This window comes from Tyto alba, unplaced genomic scaffold, assembly GCF_018691265.1.
Source record: "Tyto alba isolate M040663 unplaced genomic scaffold, T.alba_DEE_v4.0 Super-Scaffold_41, whole genome shotgun sequence".
Classification (NCBI taxonomy): Eukaryota; Metazoa; Chordata; class Aves; order Strigiformes; family Tytonidae; genus Tyto; species Tyto alba.
Genome location: NW_024881317.1, coordinates 7,622,495 through 7,646,153, shown reverse-complemented (window position 1 = coordinate 7,646,153; position 23,659 = coordinate 7,622,495). Strand labels below are relative to the sequence as shown.

At 42.0% G+C, this 23,659-nt stretch overlaps 1 protein-coding gene across 6 annotated transcripts in view; it reads left to right on the top strand.

Moving 5' to 3' along the window:
* SV2B (synaptic vesicle glycoprotein 2B) overlaps window positions 1–23,659 on the top strand; it is a 69,294-nt gene that overhangs the window by 35,323 nt on the left and 10,312 nt on the right. For 5 of the 6 annotated variants that reach the window (XM_042804165.1, XM_032994251.2, XM_032994253.2 and 2 more), the window contains 8 exons: window positions 660–1,549; window positions 12,604–12,784; window positions 13,411–13,562; window positions 15,427–15,560; window positions 16,315–16,404; window positions 19,615–19,725; window positions 20,858–20,946; window positions 21,695–21,859. In XM_042804165.1, the coding sequence (XP_042660099.1) occupies window positions 1,033–1,549; window positions 12,604–12,784; window positions 13,411–13,562; window positions 15,427–15,560; window positions 16,315–16,404; window positions 19,615–19,725; window positions 20,858–20,946; window positions 21,695–21,859 (1,439 nt within the window). In that variant the 5' untranslated portion in view covers window positions 660–1,032. Of the gene's footprint in view, window positions 1–659; window positions 1,550–12,336; window positions 12,362–12,603; window positions 12,785–13,410; window positions 13,563–15,426; window positions 15,561–16,314; window positions 16,405–19,614; window positions 19,726–20,857; window positions 20,947–21,694; window positions 21,860–23,659 lie in introns of those variants that run through there. The other variant, XM_032994255.2, reaches the window with a different exon arrangement.

Genomic DNA, 23,659 nt, shown 5'->3' with positions numbered 1-23,659 from the left:
TTTTCCCTGCAGAGAGCAGTGATTCTATATTATCTTTGTTTTTTGCTCCCTGTGAAAATCATCCTCCGTTGATGGTTGGATATGGGAAGAACAGAGCTTGGTGTGACTTTCGGTGACTTTAACTTGGCAGACATTGCATACTAGTTGTACATCTGTCATACAGATGGAGAGACGCTAAGAAGAAAAAGAAGCATTAAATAAAATTAAGTTTGGGATCTGGAAGAAAGAGAAAACCAAGCTCATATTTTGTGTCATTATGATGTTAGCCAGTTGTAGGTAGCAGGGCTAAGTGTGCTGTGGGTAGATGGATAGAAACATATTTAGCAACCTGAGAGCTCTGTTCCAGCAACCCAGCCCAGTACTGTTGTGCTCTCTGTAGAAACCAGAACCATGTGGGTGAGGCAGGACTTCTGGGAACAACAGAAATTGGGACCACACGTTACTTTACATTCTGCTTTAGGTTCCCACTTAAGTTGGTAATTTCTAATGCTCTTTTTTCCTCAGAGGCTTTGGGTTTTAATGGTACAAAAGCATTCTTCAAGCACTCTGTTGTCATTTTGTTTTGTAATGGAAAAATGTTGGGCATTGGGCATTAAGCTCAATGCATGTGTACTTTCAAGCTTACTGCTGTGTCATTGCTATTGTTTCCTCTTTCTCAGGACATGACTTTCACCGCCACAATGAATCAGGACAAACCTGTGAAATCCTCCTAGCTCTCTGGCTGTGAAATTTGCTGTTCCCTTGCTGTTCACCAGAGCGTAGCTCTTCTTACCCAAAGCACTGAAGAAGCCAGCAAGTCACAAATGACAGCTGAAAAGTGAAACATTATCAAAAGCTGTATGAGACTCTGTCAAAGAGAAACTTTATATAGGAATTCTCCTTCTGAGCCTGTGAAGCTGTGCATCCCCATCAGTCCCAAAGAACAGAGAGAAGTTATGTTCAAGTAACCAACACCAAAACTTGCACAAATCAATACATATATTAGAGTATCTACACACAGTGATCTCCAGCATTTAGAAATCTCCATTCAGAATGGATGATAGATACAGAGACACAAACCGCTATCAAGGGGACAGGGAGGCAAACCAAATCTCAGATGATTACAGGTACCAGCATGGTAACTATGAAGGGTATGCACCCAATGATGGCTACTACCGTGGTGGGGATGAAGCCACTCATGAGGAAGATGCCCAGAGTGATGTTACAGAAGGCCATGATGAAGATGATGAGGTCTACGAGGGGGAGTACCAAGGTATTCCACACCCAGATGACATTAAAGAAAAGCAGAAGAAACGAGCTCCTGCCGTGGCTGATGAGTACAGAGACCGTGATGACCTTATGGCAGAGAGGATGGAGGATGAGGAGCAACTTGCCCACCAGTATGAGAACATCATTGAGGAGTGTGGCCACGGACGCTTTCAGTGGACCCTCTTCTTTGTTTTAGGGTTGGCACTGATGGCAGACGGGGTGGAGGTGTTTGTGGTTGGATTTGTTCTTCCCAGTGCTGAGAAGGATATGTGCTTATCCAGTTCAAACAAAGGGATGCTAGGTAAGTGCTACGTGCAAACAGCTCTTATGATGCAGTAGACAATAGAACATCTTTTTCTAGTGACCAGATGGTTTTAGGTTCTTCTGATGACTGTCATCTTGTGTTTTATGTCATGCATAGTCACGGCTGGGTGGAGCTGACTCAAGAGGGGTTTGCATGCTGCTGAGAAGGCAGTTACTCAAAAGCAGCAGAATTGCATCATATCTAAGTCCACCTTATGTATGTGCTGTGGCCCCAGTACTGTCACTGCAGGTTGGATCTGAACAAGGCAGCTGACAGTCAGCAGGTCCGCAAGGCAAAATAGGGGTGTTCAAGGACAAATAAGTGAAAGGTTAAAGATGTTTTTTCCAACCTGAGGGTCTGGTGACTCAGATTTCAATGCTTTTAGAAATTTCATTGTAATGAGAAGTCCACTGAGTGGTACCATGCAAGTATGACAGTTATAAAAGTCATGGGTCTGTTTGCTCTGAATCACTTGGCTGTTACATTGTGAGTCCTGATGTTGTCTTGCTCTCCAAAGTTTCCCACTTTGTCCAGGTTCCCCTTTTCTACAGCCTAAAGTCCCAACTGGCAAATCAGCTGTGCAGTTGGTTCCTTCTGCATGCTAACTTCTCGGTCAAAGCAGTTTGCTAATACACACTGGATCAGAAGTAGCCAATGGAGGCTTCTTCTTAGGTCTGTGGAATGCAATTAATGTGCTGTATGGGGATTAAAGGCTGAGGCTACTGGCAACACCCCTTTTGCATCACCATTGACATCTCCCTGTGGTCAAAATACAAAGGCTTAGTTATTGGGAGTGAGACTAGGTGGAAATGTTTGGATGAACAATTTTTTCCCTTGCACATCATAAGCCAAAGACAGCAAGGCCTCCCAGATCTCCAAGAATCAGGAAAGTATCCAGCACAGCCTGTAGTGAGAGCCAGCCATGCAACAGTACAGCGCATCTGGAAGGAAAATAAAGCAGCTTTTGGAAAAACTGCTTTAGAAGGGGGAGAGTGTGTCTTGATGGACATGTACTGGAGTCATAGGGGAATCATCAGGACCTGTGGTTCATACATTCTGTCCCAGAAGCCCTGCCTGATGCAAGGTAAATTCAGATTTTGGATTATACCCTAGCCTTTCACTCCATTCTATTTACATTATTTTTATCTGACAAAGGTGACAGATAATTATCTTCGTATAGACCTCTCATCTTGCTGTATTGAGGTCCTAGATACTTTTCTGTTTCTTCTCTTTTCTTTGAACTTGAGGATCAGTATGCTTATTTCTATAGTTATCTAGGTTTGTACCTAGTTTTGTGCCTTAAAGAGTCTCCTAACTTTTTTTGCCTCACAAAAAAATTCTTTAAAAAAATCCACTTCAAAATTCTAGCTAGAAATATCTCAGGTCATATATCTGAAAGCAAATTGCTCACAATTGTATCCTGATTTCAATAGGCTTTCTAAATGCACCAGCTCCCTGTGGGACACCAGGCTGGGTGCATTTTCAGTGATGAGACCTTTTTTGAAAAGCAGATCATTTATTTTGGTGACTGTATGAAGGCTGAGATCTTCTGAAACACTGACCCCATAAATATCTATCTTCATAGAGCTCAAACCCTGGCAGATACTCGAGTCAGAAAACTTCAAATGTCACAAGAAAATCTATCTTTGAAGTATTTCTGGCCCAACCACAGGTAAAAATGAACAAGAAATCTCCCCAGAGATCTTGTTCTGTTTTTTCCAGCTCAGGATTTGCAGGGCTGAAAGTTCAGGATGTTCTGATAAGCTCTGAATAAGCAAGAAGACATTTGGGTCCATATCCAATTCCATCTCCAGCCTCCTGCGCATTAACTAAGCTAATCTGGAACTGCTAATTAGGGGAAGAGCACTCTTTTCACTGCTTCTCCTGCCCACTTTTAAGGACAACTTTTGAGAATCTAGTTTTGCAGAACAGTTTCTTCTGTCCTTAGCTTGCTTGTTTGGGAGATCTGCTGTCAAAGCTTGTATTCACACTATTTTGTGGCGTAAGTATGAGGATAAAAAAAAAAAAAAGAATTTTCCTAAAAACAGTAAAAGTTGATTCAACTTAGTTTAAGGCAGAGGTGAAAGTGGATATTTATGGTAGCACTCAGTTGTTACTGATTAGTGTTGTACATGAGGCAGGCCTCTGATTCAGTCCATTTTATTCATTGAACATACTTTCTTGTCTGCTGGGTATTTCTCTGCTGTAGATTTCCTCTTGTATCTGAAGTTGGTGGGATGATCCTTTGTGATAATGAATTAAGCGTGGCTTAGAAAGCCCTAGATTGCAGAGCCATGCCCTGATACGAGTCATGAACACCCAAGGGCATCAAGAAGTGAGGGTGTGAGGAGGCTGGAGTGGGTACAGGGCTGCTGGAGGGCCTAAGAGGGGAAGGGCAGATCTCATTCTGGAGAGGAGGAGGAGAGCTTTCTGCCGACCTAAGGGCAGCAGCAGGGAGCAGAGGGTGTTGGAGGTTTGGCAGGCAGCAGCAGGGCAGTGCAGGGACACGAGGTTTGGGTGCAGACCTGCCTCCAGCCCAGCCTGGTGTCCCAAGTACGGCCCCTGCAAGAGGGTTTCATCCCTTTCCTCAACAGCTGTGGTACATGGCATGATAGTGCAGACAGATTTTAGCTCCTGAGGGAAAAGGCTGGGGAAGTGTTATTGATGGAGACAAGATCATAATCTTCCTCAAAACCTTTCCTGGATTAGCTTCAGCACCCATCTACCTGCAACTAGAAAAAAAGATGCCTCCTAACAAAGCTTGTAGTTTCCAACACATGCTCGTTTCCCTTGGTGTTTCCATTTCCTCAATGGTGTATGGATTGTGCTATTGCAAATTGATCATGCTAATACTCAGGGTTCAATGATACTTATAGGTTGACTTGGTGGCAATCAAAGAGCTCTTCACCTCAATTTCTGCCCAATGTGCAGTGGCAATCTTGCAAGACTGTCTGTATAGAACAAACGGAGGGTTGGTTAAAGAAGGAACAGCTTTCCCTCAAATTATAATGAAGTTTTAGGGAAGTGGTTTTATCCACACAGTAGTTACTGCTGCTTACCTTATCCCCATGTACCAATAGATGTCTACAAATTAGCTCTTTTTTATTCCCAAACAACAATTTGTCTCAACATATTTTTGCTAAGAAAACATAATCAGGTTACTCCAGGTGGAGTTAAGGTTGCCTCCAGGCAGCTGATAAGATTTAAACACGTGAGAAGGTCTTAGCCGTAACAAGGAAGTCCAGGAGGGAAAAAGTGGGAAATAAGTCAGTTAAGTGATCAAACACTCACAGAAATAGGAAGGAACAAGAGAGATAAAGTAGATGCCCCCTAAAGACCAATTTAGTGAAGTTCAGCTTCTGCTAAAAGGACATATTGCATTAAATACTCTGTATATTGCATATTTTTCCTCCCTTGGAAATCAAGCATGGAAAAATGTCAAGCAAATTATGGCCAAATTATGCAAAAATTACAAATAAACAGATGCCCACAGTGTTTCATGGAATGTGTGAAATGAATATGACACATCTTAGAAAACGTTTACATTTTGTTCTGAAAATAAACATCTCACCATCAGATGCAAATTAACCACTATTTAAGCCCTGAATATCACTAGTGGGACAAAACACATATTTGGAGTTTTTCCTCTTATATGAAATTCTATTTTGAAGAAGATTGCAGGAGTATTTAAAAAAAAAAAAAAAAAAAAAAAAAAAAAAAAAAAAAACCAACCAAACCAAAAACAACTGTATATATTTTATCAGTTTCATTTAATCAGTTTTTAACACTAGCTGTTAAGAATAAGTTCAGTAACTTGTAACAACGTTATGTTTATGTATTCATTTGATAAATCTGCTTTGCTGAGCTTTCACCAGCAGTAGTCATAATCATAATTAATTTATTTACCGAAACAGAATAGTCCTTTTCATTATAATACATCCTGTCAGAAACAGATTTTTTTTTTATTTGCTAATGATAATCCTATGAAGAGACATAAAATTCGTATTTATTTGCTGAAAGGCACACAGTATCATAATTTGGAAAAATATGATATAAATGTACATCTTCAAGTGCTTTTAATCACCTCTCAGAGGACTAAATATCATAATTGCAAGAGTGATGTTGTAAGTGTGCAGCAAATATAAAAGATGGTGCCATAATAATGTTTTAAAATTTTTTCATGTCCTGTGTATAAAAACTCAAGGCACAGTTAAAGCATCAGGCTTCCTAGATCCCCAGAGCTGCAGTTGTGTTACCATCATTTCACAGTTCAGTAAAGTGAAACAAGAAAATTTTTAAGGACTTTGCCCATAACTGCAAAACAACCACTCCAATGCTGAGAATAAAATAGGTTTTTTGGGCACAGAGCTCCCTTTTCCTTTTTATGATTTAATAATAATATTTTAAGGAGAATATAATCTTACAGACTCTTAACCTTTACAATGTTAGATTAAAAAAATGGAGAAAAGATCCTATTAGTAATTATGCAGTTACATAGCAACTCAAGCTTGACTGTGTGAGTCAGGTTAAATAGGATGTGTAACAATATCCCTGCTTTTAGTTGTGTGAAGGGGATGTTTTATTATCAGCTGAGATAAAATCTGGCCTCAGCTTCTCATTGACCTGAATTCACCTGATATGACAGTAAATCCTAATCCCCGCTGCAGAGCTCAGTTGTTTTTCTCCACTTTTTTTTTTTTTTTTTTTTTTTTTTCCCTCTGGATAAACTCAGACATGCCCAGCCATGGCTCCCTTGCTCTGCTGTGGCATGTGGCTGCCTGTTTTGCACCTCCATGGCTGTGGACCTTAGCAGCCAGCCAAACCTTGATGAGACCCACCTGTGTCCACATCCCAAGCATTGGGCATGAATTCCTGGCTGCAAATTTGCCCGCATCCCAAGGAGCATCATCACCTTAAGCAGTAGGGACATGATATGAGAAAAAAAAAAAAAGGTGGTTTTGTGATTTGGGAACACCCCACACCTTGTACAGGTCCAATATGAGGATGCCTATGTCCCCATTTATAAACACTGTGGGACTTTTCATCTGACAAGAGGCAGCGTGAGCAAGTTTTTGTTTAACAGGGATTTGTTTGGTTTCCTCCACTGAAAAGTTTGCTTTAGCAGAGGGGCTGGGTGGGGGGAACCAGATGGTCCCATGAATACTGTGGTGATGGACAAGTCCTGTGGGGGGACTGTGGAGCCGACTGAATGTAAACAGCCACCCCCACCTCACTGGCAGCTCTTGCTGGAGTGTTTGGCGTGCGCTGCCTCGCCAGTGCTGCGTCAAAGCGCTCGTGGATTCACTTATCCACCTTTGGCCTTAATGTGCAGAATCCCCTCAATCTCAGCAGCCAGACTCACCCAATATCCACCCCCAGAACTCCAAAAATGGAAAACCACCTTTCACATGGGTGATCCATTTCTCAGTGACTGAGCCATTAGCTGTAGATGAAGTCTCTCTGCTTGTACTTAATCGACAAGACAAGTGCAACCAGACTACCCTTTCATTTGATTTCCATTTTATAAGGTCAAGGAGATTCATGGGGAAAGCACTAATCAGCCTACAAGAAAAAGCAGATTAGAAATTTCAGGAAGAAAGGGAAAAAAGACCACTCAGCCCTCAGCTCATCTTCTGCTGAGACCATCCCCTGTTCTGGGGCATGCTGGCCATCACTAGAGCACAAGACAGTCAGGGCTACCACGAGTTTATTCTTCTCTTCAAATTGCTCATTCACAATCGTATCCTGTGCTTTGCCTCATCCATCTCCCAAATTGTCCAGACCTGACTCACAAAATTCTGTTTGTGCCCATAAAGTGCATTCGTGTATAACACATGCTACACCAGTAAGTGTGTTTGGATTTCTTTTTTATTAGAGTTAGAATTGCAAGACATATTAGGTCCTAACCCCTTTCTGTTGTCCTGTCTTCAAAAGCTGCTTTTTTTTTACCATAGGGCTGTACTGGAGGTACCCTGGGATTTGAAGGCAGGTAGGAGCTTCCACATTCCTGTGGTTCCTGGCTCCGTGCAGACCTGTTAGCAGCCATGAGACAACTCTGCACCCGGGCGCAGGCAGCCTCCTCACCTTCCTGACAGCCCCAAGGACTACAGGACTAATTCTTCCCACTGAGCTGGGGTTTTTTCTACCCAACTTTTCCATTTATTGCATGAGTCCTTGTCCTGACTTGAAAGTGATTGTTTTCAGATGTGCCTCATTTTTAAGAACTTTAATCCCATTAACTGTCAATGAAAGAAATTCATGCTTGTGATGGAGATTTAGGTAAAGCTTGAATTTTTATTTTCTTTCTGAAACCTTTATGAGTCTACTTTTAATTATGTTGGCATAGTAAAACTATAGTTTAGCACACACATAGTTGTAAACTGTACCTGCCTTTCCTTATTCCTAGAACTTCAGCTTTTATGTCCACAATTCCTATCTAATATGGAGCTCACAACTTCAATAGAGGCTAATAATTTTTTTAGTGTGAAAATGCTGTATAAATTACCTCTTTTCTGGTGGGAATAATCCCAGTCACTGGAGACATATTTTCCTTATAACTTCAGTACTGGATGAGTCATAACCTGAAATTTATTCTTAGAATTTCTGCTCTTTGGTTTTCTACCGATTTTATGGGAGGCTGTTGCAGACTTTCCCACAGGCATTCATTATACTTAATTACTCCTGGAATAGTCTGCAAATAATGGCTTATTCAGAGTTGCCCCTAACATTTCACCTAACCACTGTATGTGTTAATTTGGAAGCTGAGCCCTCCTTGCACAGCCTAGGTCTGCGTGGTTTGAAGACAAGGTTTAAAGTAAAGTTTCTCATACAGACCATTGTAATGTTGTTCTATAGAATATTTGGTGGACAAAAGTAACACGGCAAAAGAAATAGCATTTAGCGATCACTTTTCTTTGTCTAATTCTCCTTAAAATGTTAGCTTCCTTGATATGAGCTGGATCTCTTTCAAAGCAGTAACCATCACTGTGTTCTCCAGAAGGCTGACTGTCCTGAATTGAGATTGTATGAGTAACTATTCCAGTCCTCACTGAGTCTCTGCCGCCTTACAGTTAATCCAGGACAGAGCAATCTGCAAAGCCTGATGTTCTGTACCTTGGGTCCCAAGATCCATCAGCTGACAGCGTGTTTTATAGCAGCTGCCCCAAAAGTTTTAGTGATACTGGCCAAAACATGCAGTCTTCCCAAAAGAGACCTCTCCATCATAATAAAGTGTCGTGCTGATTTTGTTTTAGCCCTGAAGTACACCTCTGCTGTGTTTTATGTTGCTCACTGTTTGACGGATGGTGTGTTGCAGAGGTATAATCTTCACTTCCACTGCAAGTTTGGGCTCCTCAGTCAGAATCTGCAGGGGTTTGCCCACAAAAGCAACTCCACTCCACTTCTTGATGCCTGGTTTCAAATACCACCACATCCCATGCTAAGCCCACTCTTCCCCTGGCCAGAGAGCTGGCTGCCCTGCCGCCAGCTGGGGTACTCAACGGCAATAAATCACCAGCTAGAAGATAGTAACTACCTTCTCCACCTCCTCCTGACCTGGGACATTTTCTGTTACTAAGAGGATTTGGACAAACATCTGCCATCCAGGGATTTTCTCTGGGGAAACAAACAAACAAACAAACTAACTCTAGCAGATCATTTTTCTTCTCGTGGGGGTCTGGTGGTGTGGGCTGAGCTGTGCTGCGAGCCGCTCGCACAGAGGTAGCAGGGATCCCTCTTGGATGGGTGGCTGCGATGCACCAGTGAGTAAGTCCAGGGTGCATCATCACCTCTGTCTGCTGGCTGTCATCAGAGCTGCTCCATTAAATGTAGATCAGGAGCCAGGGTAAAAGCATTATGCCTTACAGCACTGCATTAAGAGTCTTCTTTTAGAAAGATTTTGAACTGAAATGTTTTTTTTTGCTTCCGCTCTCCCTTGAAATTTGCACTTCAGTGAACAAGCTGGAGGCCAAAGTTAATAGAGAAAGAGATCCCAGATTCTCAGATGTGTATGTATCTTCTCTAACTGCTGCAGATCAGTATCTGAAACCTTTGCACACCTTCAGATCACCTCACCAGGACAGGTCAGCTCAGGAGCGTAGGGCAGGGAGTGTGGGTATTGATTGCACAGAGCCAGATGCTTATGGTAGAAGTACAATTGTACTGGGAAAATCCTGTGCCATGGTTCTTGTACAAAAGCTGTTAAGAGGCAAGAACGTATTTTTTACCTTTTACACACAAAATCCTGATTGCCCATTAGACATTGTGTGGATAGAAAAGAAAGCAGAACTCTTCAGAGAGAGGTGACCCCACCACCCTGCTATGGAGTGGGGGAGATTTCAAAAGTCTGAAACTTTCCACTTCTGATCAACATGAAACAAGCATCCTTCAAATGCTGCAATGGATTTCTGCTGCATAATTTTTTAATTTAGTAATGCATTTCAAATCAAGTGCAGGCATTTACAGTCAAATGACAGACAGAACCAGTTGCCAAATAACCCTCTGCATTAGTCCTTAGCTTTTCTGGATAGCACAGAACAGCCTTCAGCCATGAGACTGATGATCTTGTTTAAATGTTAACAAATTACAAAAAAAAAAAATTAATCGTTACCTTGTTTCCCAAGTGATGTGTTTGACAGAACAGGTCCTGAGGAAGATGCTGCCTCTAAGAGAATTCAGCACTTGGTTTAAGGTGAGGAATGACCCTCCAAAGGGATGTTCTTCAACCATGCCTGAAAACTGTTTCTTTTAGTTGCATTTCTTCAGCCAGTAAATCAGAATGTTTCCCATTAAAGCAGTGTATTTACTTTCTCAGCATCCACTGCCTTCACTAGAGGCCAGGGATGCAGGAAACTGATGCTTTTCTTGAGTTATGGTGTTTCCTTCAACCCCTGCCCCTGTCTTGAACCTGACATGCCCCAAGTCTCCAAGCATCGTTTTTTTTCCTCCAAGAACTCCCTGCACTGCAAATTCTGCTTTCTAGCAAGCAGATACTCCTCTGTCCTGCCATAGTTCAGCTCATCTGGATCATATCCAGCTGTGATCAGGTCCCACCAGGATCTCCACAGCAGGACTGTGCAGCCTGTAGGCACAGACTGTAGTCCTGCCTATGGTGTCTGAGATGAGATAGGTGTTCTGGGAACAGTCTCTTGCACCTCTGTGCTCTCTGGGAAACACAGTGATTGCAACTACTTTCTTCTGAAATATGATGGTGACACTGCTCCTACTCTGTGGACCATTAACTTGCAGTAGAGAGCTCTGAGACACATGCACCTTAGTAGCCAAGGAGCTGCCAGTGCTTGGACGTGCTGCCCCAAACCCTTCTATGTCAGCAGACAGCAGAGCCATCAGAGCATGCAGTAAAGTCACCTGGTCACCAAGTGTTTTGGTCCTGCCATGTTAAGGCAGAGACAGCCACAGCCACGCACAGCAAGGGGAGAAAGCACGGAGGGCTTTGTCTTTTGCACTGTGAAACTTTGGTGGCATTGAGCCACCTGCTGATTGATTGTCTCTTTGTGGTCTTGCCTCATCTGGGCTTTTTCAGAGGACCCTTGGAGATACATGTTCCCGCCTGATCCCTTCCATCTTTACATCATTCCTGGCTCAAAGGAATAAACAGAGATTTGTTCACAGGCAAGACTAAAAAGTCTGAAGCCCAGAGGCCAATACAGCCTTCAGAGACCTGGTCCATGTGCTGTCAGCTGCTGGACTGATCAATTCCCAGGTGTTATTCCTTAACAGCAGTGCAAGTCATTTCACTCTAGCTGATCAATGTTTCCAACCCTTCAGCACTGATTGCTATTGGAATTTAAATGCTTACTATCTGATCCTGCTGTCCTTTCACATCATAACTCCTGCAGACTTCAACAGGACTTTTGCTAGCAAAAGGACCATAGCTTGTGGTTCTTCCTAGGACTGTTGTTCACTGAAGTCTCTACATCTGCAAAGTAGATAAAATAAATTAAAATATATATATATATTCCTGAACCTTTGAGCATTATTAATTAGTGCTGCTTTCGCTGGTACCCACACAAATGAAAAGCCAATATAGTAGGTGGTCCTTCTGGTGGCAGTGTCACTAGAAGAGCCAAGGACAACTGCCATGGTTTCTAGGCCAGAGTTGCAAGCATCTAGTGAGCTGGGTACAGGGAGCCCATATGGAGAAGAAAACCTTTCTCTCCTACTTAGTCTGGCAGTAAATATAGTCACTGAAACTGTCTTTTGAGAACCCCATATTAGAACATCTAATGAAGTTAAAAAGAAGGATCCATTTTTCTCAACAGTGTCAGAGTGATAACTGTAGAGCAAACTATCAAGACAAGCAGTAGGTTCTCTCTTCTCTTAAAATTTTCAGATCAAGACTGCACTCTTTTCTGTAAGTTGTCCTTTAGTTAGATGCCAGATCTTGACTCAGTATCAGAGGAAGTAGTTGTGCTACACAAGGTGAGTCTCAGTAACAGACTGATCCTTTCAGATAAAGCTAGGAAAAGCAAAGAGTGAAAGAGATGATATACTGCAAAGGTAGGATAGGTAACCTGCAAAGAGATTTAGCCCTGATTTAACAGTCTCTCTGATCTCACCACTTTCTGAGCAGAAGCAGCAACCAGACAGAGCCTCCTCCCTACACATCCTCAGTTCCATTGTGCTCAGGGGGGTTAGCAGAGTTAAGGCATCCGACTTCTGTTGTATCATTGGCAGCACATAGCTGGGACATGTGCGTCCTAAGCTGCTTATGCCTGGCCATTGCTTACGTGCAGGGGATATGTGAGCAGTGAGGTTGGGAAAGAAATACGTGGGTCTGCTGAAATGAGGGTATGTCTGTATTGCATGATGCAATGTGGTAGGGAGTGATGCAAACTTATGGAACAAGACGGGAAAATTGGATTCCATCAATGCATAGAGTTTCTGTCACCCGAGATAGATAATTTGAGAGGGATGTGGGTTTCTCTACTTTATTGCATAGTATACCAGGTTGACATCAGTTGCGATATGGGCTTCTACATTGCATACTATTTCCACATGGTAACGAGACTCACTTTCTCTCTCACTTCTAGGCTTGATAGTCTACTTAGGAATGATGGTGGGGGCTGTTATGCTGGGTGGCCTCGCTGATAAACTGGGAAGAAAGAAATGCCTCATCATATCACTTGCAATCAATGCTGCCTTTGCATTCCTCTCCTCCTTCGTCCAGGGATACGGATTCTTTCTCTTCTGCCGCCTTATCTCAGGCCTCGGGTGAGTAACTGCTGAATCTGTCCCATATCTTGGAGGAGTCCCATCACAGCTCGGCAGTTTGGGTGTGCGGGGTGGGAGAAGGAAGGCTGCTCAAGAGATGCATCTCTGGTACCAATCTGGGATGGCACGGCTATTTAGCACATGTGGTTGCATTACCTCAATCTTGATCCTTAGTGGTAGGAAAGTTTGGTCATTGACATTCTTCTGGTACTGCCTAAATCATGCAGAAAGGTGAGTGAGACTGATAAATGCCCACCTCAGTTTACAATCCTGACTGTTAGGGTCTCCAATGAGACCCTCAACAGTTTCATCACCTGCCTGTATTTTGCCACTCTAAAACGAGCGATCACAAAATAACAACAAAGATGTCTAGGTGAACAACAGGATATTACACTGGCTTTATAAAAACTGTACGAGAAATTCAGCTTTCAAAGCATGAGAAGGAACTTGTTTATCTTTGATGTCTAGGACCAGTCCAGCCAAAGAGAAATTTGCATTTTTCTACAAGTCTCACTTTTGTGCAGCGTGCCTGTGAGCATGACCTTCCCTCTTTATATGTGCAATCCTAACTATGAAGACGTTGAAGATGACTCTTATTCTTCCCATGTGCTGTTTTTTCTCCTCAGTATTGGGGGATCCCTCCCCATTGTGTTTGCCTATTTCTCTGAATTCCTATCTCGTGAGAAGAGGGGGGAACACCTGAGCTGGCTCTGCATGTTCTGGATGATTGGTGGCATTTTTGCTTCAGCAATGGCTTGGAGCATCATCCCACATTACGGTAAATGGTTTGTGCTTTTGACACCACATTCCTGCATCATGACACTACCCCAAAACCCCACACAGGTAGCATTAGTCAGTCGTTACATATCCCAGTATAAAAAACACCGAAAATAATAGATACCTGAAGTGCACACAAAAGGTCTGATAAATTGACTGCATGATTGATTGACTGATACTAAGGCTGTAAATAGGACTGATGAAGGCTGCTTTGCATCAAAAGCTTCAAATACCCCCCTTGAATTATACTTCCAGAGCCTGAGCTCTTAATCCAAATATCAGTGCATTCACGGAAAACTGGGCTGAGATTATATTGCAAAAATTGATCCAGTTATCAAAAATAAGTAACTTTAATCTGGGAATTACTGGGTGCTATGAATTATAGCGGTGAAGACAGTACACGTTCTTTTCCTTAGCCAAGTGTCACCACTCTCAGGGCTGTGTATTTGGTGACACATCTCCATAGCATGTGTGGCTGGAGTCACATCTGACGTCACCTCAATGGGTTCAGGAGTGGAATGAGTCCCCTGCCCAGAGCTGGAAGTGGGAGAGAAAAAGTAGATGGGTGTACTCTGAAATATATTTGTGCTATGAGGAGCAAAAATCTGCATGTCATATGGTATTCCTTGTAACGCATGTGTATATCTAGGAAAACATCAGAAGCAACTATTTACTGGAAAAGATTAACACCCTCAGTATTCAGTGACACCAGCTGTTTGCAAAATCCTGTTTGAGGAAAATAGGACAGGCTGCAAAGACCATGAAGAAAAACACTAATATTTACCTATCTATCAATCCATTTTTACTGTGTTTAAATTGCACTCCGTATAAAAAAATGTTCATGCTTCTGACTGATATGACAGAGCCTGTTGGAACAAATCGGCACATTTACTGTATAGTGGTGTCACATTGAAATAATTCTATTGTCTGCAACTACATTTGCTTTAAAAAACCCTTATGTATTTACATTACATTTATTTTTCAGATGACTTTCTGATGTTGTGTTTTTATCGCTTCTCTATCTGATTTCTCATGTTCCACCTACTATCTTGGAATGTCGTGAAATGAGTAGAACACCATGATTAACCCAGATGAGACCTCTGCAAAAATCATTGCTTGACAATTGCCTTATTATGTGACTAAAAATGCTTATTTAAAAATATGGAATTAAAAACATTCCTTCTGAGATTTGGGCCTAGGAAAAGGAAATGGAGCGATGTAAGAATGATGCTGTACTTTCTAGTCCTTAACAGGGGAATACGTGACCTGGTCAGACATCAGGAAAAAAGCAGGAGAGGGGGAATCACAAATGCAGGATTAGGATCTTGATTCTTTTAAGTTTGAATCCTAGCTCAGGTTTTGTAGGTCTGGAAAAAAAGATAAACTTTCTTTCCTAACTTGCTTCTATAAAATGTGAAATACATATGCCATGTACGAGATGGAAAGGAGCTCTCTCTAATGTGCCTTTCAGATCAGAGGACATTTAACCTTTGTAAGATTTCTATAACTCACTGAGCAGCAATAAATTATGGCCCTGATTTCTCTATCCTTTCACAGCCTTACTTGCCTACAGCTGCATAGAGCTATTCTTATCACCAGATGATTTCTAAAGTCAAAGATGAAAGGTTTTTAAAAAGCAGAGCCTGAGCAAGTATATTCCGTTTTCTGTAATGAACGTGAACTCACTTACTGTTATCATCTACTGAGCATGCTGTTGAGCCTCTAAGAGCCATCATTGCTAAGAATAGCAAATTTTCAACCTGTCCTTGTGTCATACAGAGCTGTAAAGTTCCGAGATGCTTTAGGAGAGAAAATCTCAGGATGCCTGGTCAGTATTTTGACTTTTTGGCTCTTGCTGTTTCCAGGCTGGGGGTTCAGTATGGGAACCAAGTACCACTTCCACAGCTGGAGAGTCTTTGTACTTGTCTGCGCTCTGCCCTGTATTGCCTCCCTGGTGGCACTGAAGTTCATGCCTGAAAGCCCACGTTTTTTGCTGGAGGTAAGATGATTCATCTGAACATTGTAGTCTGATATTAGCAGAGGATAGCTGGTCCCTAATGTGCCATTGTCTTTGTCCCATCAAACACACATAGCACAAGATCAGGGGCAAAACCACTCTTATATGTCTGTACTAGCTCCACAGATTACTTAAACCCCAAAGACTACAGACTGTGGGGTCAATCAACAGTGGTTAGTGTTTCACTGTCAAATGTGGTACAGAAAGAAGATGATGAGGGCTGGGAATTTTATAAGTCCAACAAACGCATTTTGAAAACATCTCACAGAGTCTGGGCATGTAACTACTGCATCCTGTTTGAAGAGCAAAGGACAGGGTGCGTTTTACTGAGTAAAATATATAAACCTCAGAAATCTTAAGCAAGTATTCTTTATTCCCATTTCACAGATGTGACATGTAGCAATACCTAGTTCAAGTTAACCCTGCAAGTCTTTAGCAGAGGTAGGATTAGAGTCCAGGCCTCCTCGTTAATCTCTTCTTTCATCTCGTTTTAAAGCTCTGTTCCTGACTCCTCTCCTGTCTCAGAGAGTTTTAGGGTAACTACTTTCTTCAGTACAGAGATGCTGCATTCTGTGAATACAAACCATGCTTTCAGCTCTTTGTTTTTAATTCAGCCAGTGCTGTATGTGTGCTTCTCCACTATATTGGACGTATAGTATTGGTTTCTTTCTATGCTTTGATAAATTACAGAGCTGGAAACTCCAAAATCTGTTTTCCTTTTCTTTGGTGTTTTCAGATAGGTAAACATGATGAAGCCTGGATGATCCTCAAGCAAGTTCATGACACCAACATGCGGGCCAAGGGTGAGCCAGAGAAGGTGTTTACGGTGAGTTTAACAAAGACATCAGCATGTAAAAAGAAAAGCTGGACACACGTTCACCATCCCTGGCGCAGCACAGCACCAGTTTATTCCTCCTTGGGACTCTTTCAATGTAACCTCCCGCAGCAATCAGAAAAAGGACTCTGAGATACATTTTGTGCATTTAAAGTTAGATGTCAACCTGTTCTTTTAAGAATTAGTCAATCCTGTGAATTGCAGTGAGTACTCTTCATTTCTGGTGTTACTCTACAGTGTCTAGTCTAGTGATTTTCCAATTACATACATGCTTAATTAGTATGCTTTAACAGACTAAAACCAAATAAGAGAGATATTAGTCCTATGGGAGATCTGAGTCACTCCTTTCTCCATTCTGGATTCTAATCAAACACTGATTAAACTTCATGTGCCTTCTAATGAGCTTCCCAAACTCCACCTGCCTCATACTCAATCTTTAATCTCTCCAAGGGAAAGTGGGATGAGTGGCTATTACTCATTAGTCTGCTGTTTGTTGTGAAAAAGGTCACACCAGTAGACTTCATTATTAGGCTTTCAGTACAGTTCCCCACAGTTGCCTCCTAGAGAAGCTGGTGTGTTACTGCCTAGAGAAGTGCTCTGTGTGGTGAGTGGGGAGCTGGCTGCCAGGATACGTCAAGAGGGTGGTGGGAAATAGCTCTTTTTCCATCTGGCAACCTGTCACAAGTGTGGTCCCCCAGTGATTGATATGGGGCACAATGCTGTTTAGGATCTTCGTAAGTGATGGGATGATGGGATCAAGTATACCTTGATGAAGTTTGCTGATGAGACCAAACTGAGTGGAGAAGTGGACACTTCAGAGGGAAAGCCACCCTGCAGGAAGACCTGGAAGAGGTGGCTAACAAGAACCTTATGAAATTTAATAAGGACAAGTGTAAGGTCTTGCACCTGGGAAAATATAATCCAGGAGTGCAGCACAGACTGGGATCTATCCATCTGAGGAGCAGCTCTGTGGAAAGGGACCTGGGAGTCCTTGTGGACAAGCAGCTCGGTATGAGTGGCCAGTGTGCTGCAGTGGCAAGGAAAGCCAACAGGATGCTGGGCTGCATCAATAAGAGCGTCACCATCAGAGATAAAGAAGTCATTATCCCACTCTACTCAGCATTTATCAGGCCATGCCTGGAATACTGTGTACAGTTTTGGTCCCTGCTACACAAAAAAGGATATGGACAGGCTGGAGGGGGTCCAGAGAAGGGCCACGAAGATGATCAAAAGACTAGGAAGCTGCCATATGATGAAAGGCTGAGAGAACTGAGTTTGTTCAGAGAAGGCTTAGGGGAGACCTTATCACCATGTTCCAGTATTTAAAGGGTGGCTACAAAGAAGATGGAGACTCCCTTTTTACAAAGGGTCATATGGAAAAGATGAAGGATAATGGGTACCACTTATTCCTGGGGACATTCTGACTGGACACAAGAGGAAAATTTTTCATAATGAGAATAATCAGCCACTGGAATAATCTTCCCAGGGAAGTGGTGGATTCCCCAACATCGCACAATTTTAAGATTCAGCTAGTGCTGGGCCATCTTGTCTAGACCGTGCTTTTGCCAAGAAAGGTTGGACCAGGTGATTATTGAGGTCCCTTCCAACCTGGTATTCTATGGTTCTATGAATAGTAAAATCAAGGAAAAGGTGTATGTTGGGGTTAGTTGAAAATTACTATAATTCAGTTGTAAACTGGTGAGCCAGACAAGGAATAGATCTTGATTTATGCTTTTAAAGATGAGAGGACGCATGTTCTTAAAGGATGGAGAAAAGAAGTTATGGTTGTGTGTAAAACGTGTTTTTGAACAAGGAGGAGAGCAAGGCTCTGTGTTCAGAAGGGTTGTCACATGGGTCCTCAGGAGTGATTCTTCAAGAAAATTAAAGTTTAATATCTGTGCATGACAATTGTGTGCAGGTTCAGGTAGGAACTTAATGAGCATGTGTTATTTTTAGGCTACCAACCATTTGACTAATGTGAACCTTGATAGCAAAGGCAAGAGAGACCGTCTCTTTAAATTCCTACCTGTTTTTTCTGTAATGCTGATATCTATATATATCTACTTATATCTATATCATCTCAAAGTAGGGCACTATGAGAGTCTGATCTGAGTAGGCGAACGAAGGAGCAGCTGTACAGCACCCGTTAGTGCTTATTCCTCCATCCAACAGTGTCATGGCTGCTACGGCATGAGCTGATCTCAGTATCGCACCTCGAGGTATGGCGCACCAGCTGAATCAAGATTTACTGACATCCGTTGGCATGGGTGGACGATCAGTGTGGCTGGTGTAGCACAAACTGTCAAATTTTGTGGTTTTCTGATAGGCCAGAAGTTGTGGTGAGTCAGCTGGTAGCAGGACAGTTCCCAGATCTGACATTTAAACGGTGCCAGCAAGAGAAACATGGAGACTCCACAGCTGAGCCAAGAGACTCATTCATACTCAGGAATTTATTCAGTAAATTTTCACCTCCTTCTCATGTTTACAAACAGATTTGGTTTCCTTGAATATGTCTTTTATTTAAATTACTGAGCAAATATTTTTTGGGACCCATTTTTAAGGTTTCTTGAGCAACCCAGTTCAGGTGCTCAGTGTTGAAAATTCAGAATGTTTTGGTGAAGTGAATTGATTGAGTGATGTGGGATCACTTGATGACAGGATGCATTTTCAGATGCAAAGATTCCCATCTACACATTCACTTGTCACAGAAGTTCTGCCAGTGCTACTTAAACAGTGCTGAATATTCCTGCCAGTTATCTCTAAAGAAAGAGATCCTGAAGGCACAGTTTTATGCGGATACTAGTGGCTAATCTTGGAGATAATTTTTACTATAATTTCCTAGTCCTAATTCCTAGTGGGAATCTAAGGGATAGAGAAGTAAGTTAGCACACAGGCACATTAGCCAATAAATGAAAGATTGAAGTGGATGTGATGCATTTAAAATATTTAATGGAAGAAGGGAGAGAGGGAGAAAAGATGGAGGGATGGATGAAAGGAAGGAGGGCAGCTTTCTTCTATAATAAAACTTCTTGTTATTATTAAATCAGTTAACTCAACTGTTGGTGATAACGTTCAAGGAAATGATAGTAAGGGATATCAGGTGGAAATATTGCTTAGAAGACAGTGGAATTTAAAATCAACCAAATACCAATTCTAGAAACTTCAGTCCAATTTTTTTTTTTTTCTTCTTTTCCCCCCCAGGTTTCCTATATCAAAACTCCAAAACAAGTAGATGAATTTATTGAAATCCAGAGCTCAACAGGCACCTGGTACCAGCGGTGGCTGGTCAGAATCACAACTACTTTCAAACAGGTAAAGAGAAGAAAAAAATTCCCACAGGGCCTTTTGAGCTTCAGGCTCTGGTGTCTCCTTGCTTCCGGTCATTGCATCTTGAAACCCTGACTCACACTCAAAAAAATCTGCTGGTGTTTGCAAAGGGCTGTAATTGCACTTGCTATGCAGATGTGTGCATCTGCAAACTGCCACACTGCCAGCCAGGCCCTGAAATGCCCCTGTGAGTGTCACAGTAGTCTGGTTGTGCAGAGCTTCCAGGACAAGCCACAGCCCCAAGCGCTTGACTTTTTTTCTGAGCAGATAAGTATTGATTCCTTCTCCCCAAAGCTTAAGTGAATTTATCACCCACAGTGGATTCAGAAGAGCATTTTCTCCTTGTTCCTGCTGACACTGAGTTTCCAACAATGTTATATTGTCTCTTCAGCTAATTTAACCTTTCACACATGCTATGCTGCTTACCTATGCCCATGCAGGACGCTGTGGAAAATCTTACTAGAGATTCTAGTCTAGGAGGATGAGCTTAAAGTAAAAGAGAGGTTTTCTGAAGTAATAGCAATGCAGGTGCTATACAGTTACTATATTTATGTGGCAAGTTAAGAGCATGAGGAGTCAAATCCCCTCATGTTCTTGGCAGTATTTTCTGCAATGGGTCAAGAATAGCAGTTCTTGGTCTGCTATGCTTGGTTTCATCCTTACCTGAGTTCATTTTATGCTTCCTAATGTGCCAGCTGTGTTTGGGGTTTTGCTCTTCAGTGAGCTTTGGAGCTCAGTTTGAAAGCATCCCTGAGATCATACATATATTTGAAAAGACAGAATTGTCAGAGGGTCTGAGAACAGGCCCATATCCACATGTAGTGATATAACCTAAGAGAAACATTGCATTATCCAGCCCAGTCCTAGTCATACACTCCAGCTCCTTACAGAGGGTTCAGATCAAATACCCTGGTACATAGCTGAATAAGTGATCTTTTTGTAAGCCATTTATCATGATAAATATAATTTTGAACAAACACTGAATATAAGCCACACATTTGACCTTCCCTCAGAAAGCCCTTTCTGCTGACATTAGATTTATGATGCACTCAGAAATTAACCTGCCAAGTATCTGCTGGGGTGTCCTTGCAGCTAATTCATTCTTGTGGATTTGTAGGTCTGGGACAACGTGCTATATTGTTTAACAGCCCAGTACAGGATGAACACACTGATGCTGGCTGTGGTTTGGTTTACAATGGCCTTAAGGTAAGGTACTTCTTTAGCTTTTTCAAGAAACTAGAGAGCCCTCAGAGAATGAATAATTATCTACACATTTAAATAAACTATTAAAAAATTAGTCCTGGTCTTATTTTAAAGAGTCTTTGTTTACTAAGATTTGCCCTCCTATGAACTGTTGGTCAATCTGATTGCTTATATGAGAGTACAAGGTGCCTTGAGCAAATCAGCACTTGAGAAGTGGTCAGTAGAGCAATAGTATATCAACTTTCTCACCTCTAGATCTTTCATTTGATCTTGTCCACACAGAAAAAGACACATCCCTACCTAATTCTCAGCTGTTCCTTTGTCTAGATCAAAACTATTCAGGTGAGCCTAATCTAAAATACAGGTACATTTTGTCTAACTCCCACTTACACATCACACTTGCAGAAATCTGCCTTCTGGGGAAGTTTCCAAATTTATTACTGCTCTGCTGGTCTCTTGGGCAGCAAGGCTAGCACATTGCTGTATTTCCCAGCCAAGAACTCACACTTAAGCAAATTGTCCTGCTTTAAGTGAATGAGAATTGATCAACATGCTTCTGAGATCAGCTGAGTGTAAGGAGACACTTTACTTGGCTCTATGTCAGAGCTGAGCAAGAATTTGTGTTAGAAATGCATTTGCATTAGGAGTTTAACATGTTTACAAGTTATGAAGTAGATTATTGGAAAAGCACTGCAAAGTTTGCAGTGTCGGTATCTTATATCCCTAATGTATATCTCCCATCCTGCTATAGTTACTATGGCCTTATTGTCTGGTTCCCTGATATGATCCGGTATCTCCAAGAAGAGGCATATGAATCCCGAGTGAAGATCTTTGATGAGGAAGAAGTGTCACACTTTACTTTTAATTTCACCCTGGAAAACCAGATCCATAGAAATGGGGAATACAGACATGACAAGTAAGTGAACAGAATTTGTTTCAATGCATGTGAACTGAAATACATTTCCAGAAAGCTTTTTTTTTTTTTTCCCACCAACTTGAAAAATCTCTTGTTCTTTTGGACACACAATCTGTATCTCTCAAATCCTAAAGGCAGTTTTCCACAGACCAAATATCCTTTTCATACTGTTTTTCACACTCCCTGACTCAGACACTGGCATCTCCAGACCCAAGGGAATGCCTGTGAGGATTCTTGCTTCCAGCAGTCCCTTTCTGGGAGCAGGGCAGTGGGTGCCCACCTGGCTGTGCTGGGCAGATCTGGATGCAGAGGTGACTTCTCTTTCTTTAGCATACACTGACATCTGCTGGTCTTGGGCAGCAGACACCATCACTTGTAATGAAACTGCTCTGCTGCTGCATTTCCAAAGTAAAAAAACCTTTTTTCTCTTGAAGTCCTCTATATGACTTATTCCTGTCTCCATCCTGCAGCCCATTAGCGCAAGCTGTGTCGTGGCCAGTTGTACTGGTGTACTTCTCCCACTCTGGCCAGCATCTTTCCATAGAATGAGTGTGTCACCTTCTCTTTTAGTGCCTCGAAGTCTGGACCTCTGGACCTAGTGGTTTTTCTTCTTCATCCAGCCTGGACCCCAACCACTCTATGCTCCACAGCAATATAAATCCTAGTGATTTGTAGCAGGCCATTATTTATTTCCTAAATCCCAAGAAAACGGGTGGAAAAATACCCTTATGTAAATTTTGTGGAGCTCCCTTTGCCCCAGATATACTAGACAGTGTTGCTCCAGTTGCCTTGCGCTATGTGGGGCAGTCCCACTGGATGTTCAGCATTACATAAAACACTCATTGTTTGAATCTTCATGGGTGTAGCCATACCTGATTGCCCAGCCAGGTTGTTTCTCTCCCCACAGAAACTATTTGTCTCCATTTCTTTGGCATATATCTGATAGACAATGGTGGGGGATCCCACCATGTGTCCCCATGTCCTCCTGGAGACTTTCCCTGCAGCAAGGACCTGTGCTTGATGGTGCAGACCTAGCCCCATAATTCCTAATTTGCTGCCTATCAAGCAGCCAAACAAAGTCTAGTGAGAAGTGGATGGTGGTCAAATTTAGGGATTGTGGACCCTTATGCCTAGAGGAGATGCTCTGTTTTCACTAACTTCATTGAGAACTGAGGATGCTCAGCACCTTATGGGATGAAGACATAAAACTGTGATGTACATCACTATTCTCTTGCCTCAGTCCTCTCAAGTTTAAAAACTCAAAACCTGATGAAGCTACATTCCAGTAATGCCCAGAGCATATATCAATATTACTTATAGCTGTGTTTTCCCTCCAGACCTTGGCTGTGAGTTAAAACTCCATCGAATGCCAGTCCATTGCTATACGACTCTTTTAAAGATGGATGTTAAGAAAGCAAACTGCAGGAAAAGGGCTTCTAACAGCCTTTGGGAGTAAATATATCACAGGCTATTACTGAGCAAATGCAGATCAGCTTAAGTTTTGCTGTAACCTAAGAGACCTTCTACATGGAGCAAAAGACTTGAATAGTCTTCTTGTGGTATTTTGCACATTAATAATATCTGTTAGTAGCTTCAATTAAGAAGCCCTGCAGTGCTCATTTAATGGTGTAAACAGCCATCATGCTACACTGTGTTGTAAGTGCTCAATTCAATTAAGTTTCTGGGTATATGTTAGAAGGCTTTTTATTTGGTGACAGTAGTGGCGTCCTTAACTAGAGTAATAATGCTTGCTCTTAATAGCTCCTTACATCTTCCAAACATGTCTGTGCATTAACTAAT